This window comes from Cebus imitator, unplaced genomic scaffold, assembly GCF_001604975.1.
Source record: "Cebus imitator isolate Cc_AM_T3 unplaced genomic scaffold, Cebus_imitator-1.0 Scaffold410, whole genome shotgun sequence".
Taxonomy (NCBI): domain Eukaryota; kingdom Metazoa; phylum Chordata; class Mammalia; order Primates; family Cebidae; genus Cebus; species Cebus imitator.
The window spans coordinates 38,821-51,468 of NW_016107725.1; the positions used below are offsets into that span (position 1 = coordinate 38,821).

Consider the following 12,648-nt stretch of genomic DNA (forward strand, 5'->3'; position numbering starts at 1 on the left):
AAAGAAATAGGAGAGATTAATTTTAATAATTTATTTGGTCTGTTATATTTAAACGATTGTTCTTGCAACATATAAATAATAGGTAAAATTATTAGTGAGATATTTTACTTCCTTTTCTTCTTGTACTCAGTCTTGGAATCCAGTGTCTTTGATGCTTTGTGCACATCTCTGTTTGGATAAATCACATTTCAAGTGCCCAAGACTACAGGTGGCCAATGCGTTGGGCAGGGCCGCTCTAGAGGCCAGGAGAGGGGCGGGGTTTGCCTCCTGTCCTGAGGGGCAGGCGAAGCTCCAGTGAATGGACAGGCTTTTGTGAAAAAAGCTCTCCTAAAGGAAAAGGTAAGATTGGTGGTAGTTCAAAGGAAACAAAGGATGAAGCAGGGTTGGGTTTGCTTTTATTTTCAGGATGGGAAAGACTTAAGCTTATTTATAGGCTGAAGAGAAGATGCCACTGGCCAGGGTAGGTTGAGAAGAAAGAGGAGTGGCATCCCTGAGGGTGTGAGATCCCTAACAGGGGATGAGGAAAGGGACAAAGACAAGGTGAAGAAGGAGAGGTTTCGGTCCGTCGGGGCTCAGACAGTGGCTGGGGAAACATGCCTCTGTGAGGACAGCTGCTCCCAGCAGCTGCCTCGGCAAGAGTAGGTGGCCTTCTCTGAGTTACAGGGACCAATTGCTCCCAGATGGACCAGGAGGGAGAGGAAGCCAGAAGATTCAGAAAACCACATATGCTGCAAAGAGAGGACACAGAATCAAGAAAGGGGGGTGAGAGGAGAGACTAGAGACCCCCTAGTGCTAAACCTGCCTGTGTGTTATCTTTATCAGGGGTGTTTCATAGAATGGTAGATTTCAGTGCTCCACCCAACCTGTTGATCCGTGTTTGTATGGATGGGGCCTGGGGAAACCTGTGTGTTTGTCAGCCTGTGCAGGTGACGCAGGCGGCCCACCCTTTGTCGTTCGGGACCGCTGCTGGAGTTACTCCTTACTCTGTCAGTGAGGAAATGGAAGCCCAGAGGGTTCTGGAACAGTGAAGAAAGAGACTGAGGCATAACCCCAGCCTCCAGGATCCCAGTCTCTTCCGCTCCTCATCCCACAGCAGCGCAGAGGTGACCTGTGACCTGAAAGTGGGCGGTGGTGCATGGTTTGGGTTCAGAGGGAATGAGGACGAACAGTCTGCCGTCCTGGAATGGTTCACAGCGCAGATCAGCCAGACCTCAGAGCCACAGGAGAGTCCAGGGCAGCTGCTCAGGCCACACCCAGCTCCACCTGTGTGGCCACTCCAGTTCCCACTAGGCACTCAGATCTGTGGGGACGCGGGCCAGAGGCAGGACAGAGTGGGTTCTCCGAAACTCTACCTGGTCTGGGGTAGGTTTCAGTGCCCACTTCCACCCACTGCTCCTGATTGCTTGTGGATGCATTCCAGCCAACTAGGAAATGTATCAGAATTATCATCTCCACTGGGGGGAGTTTAAACCAGTTAAGTATAGAGTATTGAATGAGTTAATTGAAAACGTGGTTATTGCTGTAATCCAGCACTTTGGGAGGCCGAGGTAGACTGATCCAAAGGTCAGGAGTTCCAGACCAGCCTGGCCAACATGGTGAAACCCAGTCTTTACTAAAAATACAAAAAAAATTAGCTGGGTGTGGTGGCAGGCGCCTGTAATCCCAGCCACTTGGCGGAGGTTGCGGTGAGCCGAGATCACGTCACTGCCTCAAAGACTCAAAGACTCCGTCTCAAAAAAAAATAATAATGTGGTTATTACAACCCAACGCAAAAAACAAAACAAAATAGTTTTTGAAAGGGGAGCTATATATTGTCATGATTATGTAATAATGAGTTTATAATTTAAAGTTATGTTGAATTGAAAAATGGAAAAATCCATGGAAAAGGGATGAATAACACCCTGCTAACTTCCTCATCGTTCATGAGGGGGACAATTTGGAAAATGTTATGTCAGGTATTAATTGATTAAACTTAACTGGGTAATTAGTTAAAACTTAAAGGACATCAGAAGTGGAGACAAAAATTGAATAAACCTTTCAAAATCATTATAGCAAGAGGCCAAGAACACACAAAGGGCAAAGAACCATCAAAATAGAAAGCATGGAAAGAGCTAAGTAAAAGTAAATATGATCTGAACACTAATGGCAACTATTTGAGCTTCTCTTCTTAAAAAGATGGCAAAATTTGCGTTCAAGGATGTAACCCCATATCATTTGCATGAGATTAACAAACAAACAAAAAAGACAAAATAAAAGGAACTGATTATAAATAAGTGATGCCAGAATCATTCTCTATTCATTTAGGAAAAAAAAAAAAAAAAAACTACCTAGATTCTTACATCAAACCAAACGCCAAAAATAAATTACAGATGATACAGTAAATTTGAGAAAAAAAGACAAATCATTTACAAATTAGAAGAATATAGAGTCACAGATCTAATAGTTACCTGGATGTGGAAGTAACTTTCACATTACAAAAGAAAAGATCAGTAAACTTGATTATATAAAGATTAAAACACCTTAATGTTAAAAAAATGAAAATAAAAACAAACTGGAGAAAGTATTTTCAACAAGTATGACATCAAATATTAATTTAGCCAAGAGGCTTTTTATAAATTAATGATAAAACCATGATTATTCCAATAAAGAATAGGCAAACTCACCAAAAACAAAATAAATAAATAAATGAAAGAATGTTTAACTTCACCTGTATGAAGAGGTGGTCTTTTAGCTGGGGCGGCCGGGGTGGGAGGGGGGCAGGGACAGGCTCTCCCTCTCTTGCCCGGACCAGAATGCAGTGGCACAGTCATGGCTCACTGCAGCCTCAACCTCCTGGGCTCAAGTGATCCTCTTACCTCAGCCTCCTGAGTAGCTGGGACCTCAGGTATTAGCCATCAGGCCTGGTGAGCTTGTTTGTTTTTTAAATTTTTTTTGTGGAGACAAGGTCTCACTATATTGTCCAGGCTGACCTCAAACTCCTGGGTACAAGTGATCCTCCCCCCTTGGCCTCCCAAAGGGCTAGCATTACAGGCGTGAGCCGTGACACCCAGCCTAGGTACTTTTTTTCATCTATTTTTATCAGTGTATCAGTCAGGGTTTGGGAAAGAAACAAAAGGCACATTCAGTTGGGATTCTGAGGACAGAGTAAGGGGGCCATACACAGAAGAGCGGGCAGAGTTAGAAAATGACAAGGTCTGTTCAGGTACCAGAAGCTGTTACCACTCAGGCTTGAAGGGGTAAAGTGGGAAAACAGCGTTACCAGAGCCTAGTGGGCACTGGGGCCGACAGGCCACCCTGACACGATTTATTGTCACAGAGGCGCACAGCCACTGCCAGCACTCCAGCACCAAGGTGGGGGAGCAGGGAGGAAACGCCCCGCGGCCCTCTTCCACCTGCCCGTCTTGTATTGATGCCTCTCGTTGACCGAACTCAATCAGAAGCCAGAGAGCCAGGGAGCTCCGAGGGGGTCAGCTTCCAGGGGCTGAGCAGGCCTGGCTTCAGGGGCACGTGGCCTGCACAGTCACCTGGGGCCCTGTGATTGAAGAATCCCAACTTGGTTCAAAGATTTTCTTCCACCTTTTTGAAGTTATTAATATTTTTTGAATAGTAATCCTGCATTTTCGTTTTACACTGAACCCTATGAACTATATAGCTGGTCTTGCATGTAAAACAAAACAGTAAAAAAACAGAATGGGCGAATGAGGAAGGGGAAGGAGAAAAACCTGTAAAGCTATAAATTGCAATAAAGCAAATATTTATTACAAATCATAATCCAGTGTGGGCTATGATTGAAGAAATAGGTGTTCATATACATTATTGAAAGAATATTAGCTACTGACATTTGGCAATATAGATAAAAAGCCTTAAACTGCGTCTATCTTTTGACCCCAAATTCCATTTTTAGAAAATCTCGCTAGAAGAAAATAAGTAAAAATTTATGATAAAAAAGCAAGTAGCTTTTAAAAAATATTTTTATTTCCAATAATAGGAAATCACTAAGGATGGCGCATCATACAACAGAATAATATGAGACTTAGAGATTTTAAGGGAGTCTCCCAAGGTCACGTAGGTCACTAGTTCTGGAAGCAGGACCCAAATTCAAGTGCCTTAGCTCCCAAACGTGAGCTCTGAACCAGCCACTGCCTTCCGCATTTTCTTTGAAAGATCTCATGATTTTGTCTGAGTTTGTGATGAGATATGACTGAATGTCTGAAAATGACTGAAATACCTAATTACAGGGATTTGGTTAAGTAGATTTTATAAATATCTAACAATAGGGGGTTGGTCAACTAGATTTCATAAATTCATGCCATGAAATACCATGGATCCACTAAAAACTGGTGTACACCAAAGAGTTTCTGGTGACATGAGGTAGTTACGTGTGAATAAGTGTGTGTGTGTGTAAAGGTTTTTATAGTATATATAGGCATAGAAGGGAAATAACTGAATATGTTAATATCGATTCTCTCTAATACTATGATTTGGTGTGATTTTAATTTTTTCAGGTTTTTCTGCATCCTTGCCTGCTTCACATTTTCTTGACTCTGTATTGGCATTCTTTGATTTTCAGCAAATAAAAATCATGAGATCTTTCGACCTCAACCTCCATCTAGTTGCAGCTGAGAGAGAGAAGCCGTCCCAGGACCAAGGAGCATGTGAGGAGGCAGAGCAGGAGGGCAGGAGTAAAACCCCGCCCCTTCTTCCCAGCACCAGGTCTTTCCAGCATGGGACCTGGAGCCATGAAGGGAGCTGGCTAGACCGCACAGAGCTCGAACAGCCAATGCAGAGGCCCCTGGCTAGCCAGAGCATGCACACACTGTGAAGAAGGTGAGCACACTCCAACGCTGGTTTAGTACAACTGGACCAGAAGAAATCCACCCTCCTCCCGATATTCCTGCTACCCAGGACCAGCTAAGCCCTGTTCCTGAAGACGTGTTGGGGAGACACTTACTGGTTGAGTTGCTGCGTGCCCTTTGGTGGCAGGCTTTAGGAAACAGGAAGTTACTACTTTGTGCTTCTAGTTTTCCAGGCTTTTCTCGAGAGGATGCTGTGGAAGGTTCCTGCAAAACAATTGCCGTCTTTTTATTCAGCAACCATGCTTAGCCAAATTGGATTTTGACACTGACCATGGGAGTGCTCAGATGGTCTGTCTCTCCTACCAAATGATAAGCACCGTCAGAGCGGGGATTTAGAATCTCCATCCTCCATTCACTCGTAGACATACATTCATTTGTTTAATTGCAAATACCGACTGAATAAATTGCATTAATATTAAACTAATGCCACACAAATTGAATGAATCATCAGCTATGACAGGTCAGGTTCTTTGTTAGGCATTGTACATGCGGCTGTGACCAAGACACACCGGGTGTTGATCTTGGAGAAAATGCATTTTAGTGAAAGATGACTGACAATAAACAAGCAAAATAAAGGTGAAGATAATTACAGAGAATAATAAGTGCTATGAAGAAAAGAACTAGAGAGTGATGAGGATAGGGAGCCTGGCAGGTGTTTTCGAGAGAAGGATTGAGCAAGTTACATTGTTCTCACATATCTGGCACATAACAGACACAAATATTTGTTGAATGAATGTTATATTAATGGATTTCTTAATATTGAACTGTCCATGCATTATTAATGGTATTATAATTTTACAACATTGCTGAATACTATATGCAAATATTTAATTTAGGACTTTTAAAAATCAATATTGTTAAATGTGCTTATGGTTCTCTTATCCTTTTTCTATCTTGCTATATCAATCAAATGTATGCATTAATTTATTACGTATCTCTCTTCATCCTGGATTTTTAGGGATGGGTGGAGGGATACAGCCTGATAATGAGGATGATAGTGTTAATTACTTTATCTTTCTGAAACTGTTTTCTGATTGTTATTCTATTGTATAACTTTGTTCACCACAATGATTTTGACTTAATTCTGGAGTTACATTGGTTTTGTTACTCACTACCATAATCTTGGTGTGTGTTGGCACATTCTGTGTGTGTGTATATACACACACAGAGAAAGAGAGAGAGAGAGAGAGAGAGAGAGAGAGAGGGAGAGAGAGGATGGAACAGGGTCGTGCTGTGTTGCTCTGGAATGCAGTGGTGTGATCTCGGCTCACTTTAGCCTCGACCTCCTGGGCTCCAGAGATCCTCCCACCTTGGCCTCCTGACTAGCTGAGACTACAGATGCGTGCCAGCATGCCTGGCTAATTTTTACATATTTTTTTAGAGACGGTGTTTCACATCATGTTACCCAGGCTGGTCTTGATCTCCTGGGCTCGAGTGATCCTCCTACCTCAACCTCTCCAAGTGTAAGCATTATAGACGTGAGCCACCATGCCCAGCCAATCAGATTTTCTTTGCTCTCCTTTTATACTAATAATTTAGAAAAAATATTTTAGAGTATGGAGTATGTGAGGAGTATATTAAATAACATACTTAGACTCATTTCTATACCAGGGTCGGTAATGAAACAGAAAACATGACTCTTTCTCATCTAAGATGGGATTTTGAGACAACTTTTACTTTCTTCCTTCTCCTGGGATTTTAGGGATGGATATAGGGATAGAGACTGATAATGAGGATGATGGTATTCATTACTTTATTTCTCTTCTGAAGCTGTTTTCTGATTGATTGTTATTCTATTTTACAACTTGTTAGCCACGATGATCTTGACTAATTCTTGAGTTATACTGGTTTTACTACTCTACTGTCATTCTTTTGTGTGTGTGTGTGTGCATCCGTGCGCATGTGTGTTTTCTTTCAGGAAAGTTCTCTGAATGTTTGCATGTCTAGGAATGGCTTTCTGTGGTTGTCACATGTGAATGATTGGCTGAGCATAGAATCTTTGGATATTGGTTACTCAACCTGGAAACTAGATGGTTTAAATGCTTTCTGGGACTTAGTGTTACAGGGTAGAGTTTGTTAGAGACATCGAAACTCTATTATAACTCTATCCTAACTGACTTGACTGCCTTTCTTAGAAACCAGGCTTAGCAATGCCTGGTTAATTTCATGTGCCAATAGTTTGCAGAAAAAATCCACCCAGTGCATTCTCCAGAGCAGAGGAAGGATCTACGCTTGCCTTTCACTATATGCCAAATAACCCACCCTCAGCTCCAGCCCCTGCCACTGTGAGCTGGTAGGTAATGAGGGCTTGACTGGAATCTCCCCCTCATTCCCTTGGCTTTTCCCTCTTATGTGGCCGATGGTAGGCTAATGAGCCCTTCCCTCAATCCAGTCTCACCTGCACTTTGTCATGCAGAAAGTTCTCATGAGTTCCAGAATATGTCGGCCCCTTTCCATGGTTTCCTGTTTCTGACATGCATTTCCCCCTATTTGTATATTCTTTTTGAATTTTGATAGAATTTTCTAACAGGAGGAGGGGTTAATCAAGTGTACTCTGTAGCCATCTGGAGCCAGAAGTCCACTCAGTCTTTTTGAAAAAGATTGTATCCAGTTCTGACACAAGGGGATCCTGCAAGAAACCACATGTCAAATCCCTTGTATTTCCATAAAAGTCAATGTTTAAAACTGGAGAATTCATCCTGAGGGACTCCTAGATGATCATTTTCCTTTTCAGTGGCAGATGGTGCTACATTAACTTGGACAAAGTTTCCTTCTCTAACCAGGCTAACCAGGGAATTCTTTAATAGGGGAGAAAGCAGTGACTACATAGAAGGTATTTTAATTCGGTTGAATTCTTGAGATTCTGTATTTCCAAAACTTAGCATAATGACTAGTTCTCGGAATTCATTGCTTCATAAAACACAATATTCAAAAGATATTTCTTAGTTACAATGGACTGACAAGGTAATGTCCTGATTCTAATTTCAAGATCTCCCTCTACCATTATTTTCACTTCTGCATGCAATGCAGTGAGACTATGAAAGTAAAAAACAGAATATGATTTCATTAATTTTTTTAGGGTCCGTTGAACATAAGGGAGCCTGGTAAAACAGCCAGTTGGTCTACTCATCCCAGCAAGCCTTATTCACAAACTACCTTTGCAATGGATATTTTATCTCAAATATCTAGCCACATGAGCATCAATAAGTAAATGATGTATACACAATACATGGAATACTAAGCACCTTTAAAAATGGTAAAGAGGCTGGGTGTGGTGGCTTACACCTGTAATCGCAGCTCTTTGGGAGGCCAAAGTGGGAGGATCACTGCAGCTCAGGAGTTCAAGACCTCCCTGGCCAATGTGGCGAAACTCCATCTCTACTAAAAATAAAAATAAAAAAAAAACAAAAAACAAAACACCTAGCCAGCATGGTGGCATGTACCTGTAGTCCTAGCTACTTGGGAGGCTGAGGCAGGAGAATCATGTAAACCCAGGAGGCGGAGGTTGCAGTGAGCCAAGATCGTGCCACTGTACTCCAGCCTGGGCGACAGAGTGAAATTCTGTCTAAAAAAAAAAAAACGTTTGTAAAGAGTTGTTGTGATACAGACATAGCTGTGTTATCATAGCAAGTTGAAAAACAAAAAGATCATATAGAATGATGACGACTGACTACAATCATGTAAAATATACATAGAAAAAGGGCTGGAAATGAATACACCAAAATAGTAACACTCATTCATTTAACAAATGCCTATTAAGTACTTACTCTATACCAGGCACTATTCCAAGTACTGAGGATGTGGCAGCAAACATGAAACACAAGGTCCTGCTCTCATGAATTAGCAAGCGTGTGTTTGGGTGATGGGATTATGGATACTATATTTGTTCACACCTTTCTGTATTTTCTATATTTTCCATAGTGAGCATGTACTACTTTTAGAATCAAACCAAAAATAAATGATTACTTTTACATTTATTTCCATTGCCACACTGGTAGACTTAAAGCCTGTTTATTTTTAAATGCCTTTCTTTTAATCCTCTTTGTAAGTCCTGAGTCCACGGCACAATTTGGAAATTCCTTGGCCTGTAAAGCCAATTGATGGCAGGAGAATCAAAGGAAGTGGAGCCTCCCCTGGCCCCACCCGCCCAGATCAGCTATAAATACTTAATGCCTTGTTAGAGGGAAAACTTTCTCTGGGAGTTTCAATGTTGGCTGCAGAAGGCCGTATTCAAAGACACTGAACGAACTGGGTCCCCATTTGGCACCTCAGTTCTCCACATTTCAGTGACTCATTCTCTTCTTTCCATGGCGCCCAGGAACAGAGATCCCAGTTTCCACATGCAGGTACAAGGCTATGCAGATGAGCCCTTCTTCCTTCACCAGTCTGTATCCTGCAACCAAAGCCATCTCGGACACAGATGACAGAAGGTTGTTCCCTTCCCACTGCCATGCAGCTAGTCTCTGAACTAGCTGGGGGCTCCAGTCAGGTGCATCTAACTAGGCTACGATCAAGTTCTTTGATAGCGTGAAATTGATGCGCTTCACTTCAACATGGCCATGGTGTGAATTGGCTCATTAGATGGCTACTACCATAGGAGAGAATAGAAATGTACTATCATGACCCAAGATGAGGTCTAAGTAGCAATTTTCTAACCAACAGTTATAAAACCACATGGCTTCTAAAGGTTCCTGAAACACAGGCAAGGCACACATTTTTAGACCTTGTATTTTCTCGACACCAACAAGGGTTGAGAACTTATCTATACTCTGGGACTATTTCAAGTTACTGTTCAAGTTAAATGGTTTCTTCATCAGAAATGAGCAGTAGAGAAAGGGTCATGAGACTAGCAGCACTAAATCTCTCATGACTCTGAGCTTGTCAGTTGTCTGGGCTCAGTTTCCTTTTTAAGTAAAGCTGAAGGGGTGAATGAAACAATTTCTATAATCACTTTCAGCTCTCTACTTTTAAATGTAGCTGATGGTTACGTTTAAAGGGCACCTCTCTCAAATGATCACATGTCGGAACATCTTACATAAGAACAAAGCATCTGGTTTCTCTCTGGCAAGTATGTCCTGGGTGGAGAGGCTTCTCATCAAAGGAGTCTCTGTAGGAGCCCCACGAATATCTGTGCAGTGTGACTCCCTCCCAGCACACAGAACAGAACTCTTCTGTTCCTGCTCCCAAGGTGGGGCTGCTCTCAGGGAGGAGGATTTGTCACTGAGGTCAGAGGCTGTCAAAGTCTTTTCCAAACACATTTCCCCTCTTCTCATCAGAGACTGTGGCCCTGGGTAGCAGTTCTGTGGGTGATACACCCCGTAATTACCTGGGTAGCAGTCTTTCCATCTGCCAGTCCCCATGGTGACTGAGTGGGAAATGCGGCCAACTGTTCAGAGAGCTCTTTAAATATTTTTTCCAAAGTCAGGATTGGTCATGTAACTAGTAGGACTAAACAGTCAACTCCGAGAAATGGGGGAAAAAACAGCAGCAAACAAGAATTTCATGCACCCAGGAAATAAACCCATAATGCAGATGGAGAATTCTGGGGTGGTGTGTCCTGCCAACAAGGTAATTCTAAAGCCTGAACTTCTCCCCAAAGATCAACACAATTCCATTGTTCTGTTAGGATTGTTTGTTTTGTATGTAGCCAGCCCTGGCTGACATCACTGGCATTGCTGATGGAAGCCTGATGCTTCTGGAGTTTACTGACTGCATTCCCTTCCATCCAAATCTTACCATTTTCTCTTTGAACTGAGATGCCATAGCTGCTCCCGTCTAAGGGAACCACAAAATAGAATTCAACTGTCCTCCTGATTGACGCTTGTTTCCTGTGGTTGAATTGATCATGCAGCTACAGGCTTTGATCTTCAAGTCATGAGGATAAACAAGTAGGCCCCGGCGGATTTGTTCTGGGATGGCCACATGTCATGTGGGATGATGAGGCCACAGACCTCCTGATACGGAAGGGAAGGTTGGGAACCAGAAATCTAAAACTTCTCCTCAAGTTCTTACTCTCTGTCCACTGTATGACTGTAGTTCCCAACTCCTTATAAGCTTACCTTCTCAAACTACCCCAGCACACCCATTCCTACTGCCTATGGCATAGCTCAGGATATTTGTTTTAGATTGGACTATTCTTAATACAGAGCCCTAGGGGGTATTGAAAACCTATTTAAAAAATTTTTTTGACAAATGGTGCTGGGACAACTAGATATTTACATGCAAAAGAGTGAAGCTGGACCCCTTTCTCACACCATATACAAAAAGGAACTCAAAATAGATCATAGATCTACATGTGAGAGCTGAATATATAAAAGTCTTAAAGAAAATATAGGAGTAAGCCTTGGGTTGGATTAGCGAGAGCCTTCTTCAATGTGATACAAAAAGCACAAATGACAAAAGACAGATAAATGAGCTTCATCAAAATTTAAAACTTTTGTGCCTCAAAGGACACCATCAAGGAAGTGAAAAAACAACCTACAGAAATGGGAAAAATATTTGCAAATCGTACATCTGATAAGGACTTGTGTATCTAGAATATCTAAAGAACACTTACCATTCAAAAATAAAAAGACAACCCAATTTTTAAAAATAGGCAAAAAGTATGAATAGACATTGTTACAAATGATATATAAGAAATCTAGAAGCACATAAAAAGATATGCAACTTCATTAGCCTTGGAGGAAATGGAAATCAAAGCTGCAATGAGATGCCGCTCACACACACTAGTATGGCTATGATCACATCCACTTCATACCTGCTAGTGTAAGGAGGATATGAGAAATTGGAACACTCTTACACTGATGGTAGAAATGTAAAATGGAGCGGGGGGGGTTGGAAAACAGTGTCAGTTTTTCAAAAAGTTAAATATGGAGTTGACATATAATCCAGCAGTTCCATTCCTAGGTATATACCCAAGGGAAGTAAAAACATACAATCACACAAAAACTTGTACAAAAAAGTTCAAAGCAGCATCATTCATCCAAAATATAGAAACAACCCATGTTCATTAGCTGATAAATGGATGAATAACATGTGGTATATCCATATAATAGAAGATTGTCAAAAGGAATAAATTAATACAATAATACATTAAAATGAATGAACAAATACATTCTACAACTCTTGAAAACATTAGATGAAACGAAAGAAGCCAATCACAAAAGACCACATATTGTGTAATTCTATGTATATTTTATATTATGTCCAGAATAAGCATATCTACAGATGGAAAGTGGATTAATGGGTAATTAGAGGTAGGGCAGGAATGAGGCGTATAAGGAGTAACAGCTAATGGGTAGGAGGTTTCTTTTTGGGGAGACAAAAATGTTCTAAAATTGGACAGTGATGTGGTTGCACAACTCTGTAAATATACGAAAAACCATTTAACATTACACTTTAAATGGTTTAACTGCGTGGTGTGTGAGTTAATATCTTAATAAAACCCTTAAAAATAGAATATTCACTCATCTATCCCTAATTTCCCTGCCTCCAATCTTTTCTCCCTTAAATTCCTCTGCACCTTGTTGCCAGCATAATATAAAAATGCAAATACTACCTATGAGACTTTCTGATTAAAACTAAAGGCTCTGTCTTTCATGAATTCAGTACCAAATCCAAAGCCCTCGGCATGTCATTCAACATCCTTCCTCCTCGGACACTACCCAGATAGACCCAAATCTCCACTGCACCTTGTTAGTCCACTTTCTACCAGTGGATCCTGGTATTTCCTGCCCTGTTTGTGAAGTTCCCCACCCATTCTCCCCTTATCCTTCTGGAATCAATTTAGAAT

The 12,648-nt window shown here is 41.5% G+C and overlaps 1 protein-coding gene across 1 annotated transcript in view; it reads right to left on the minus strand.

Moving 5' to 3' along the window:
* IL16 (interleukin 16) overlaps window positions 1-12,648 on the minus strand; it is a 110,199-nt gene that overhangs the window by 37,919 nt on the left and 59,632 nt on the right. The window contains exon 3 of the mRNA XM_037731597.1: window positions 4,952-5,060. Within this exon, the coding sequence (XP_037587525.1) occupies window positions 4,952-5,060 (109 nt within the window). The remainder of the gene's footprint in view (window positions 1-4,951; window positions 5,061-12,648) is intronic.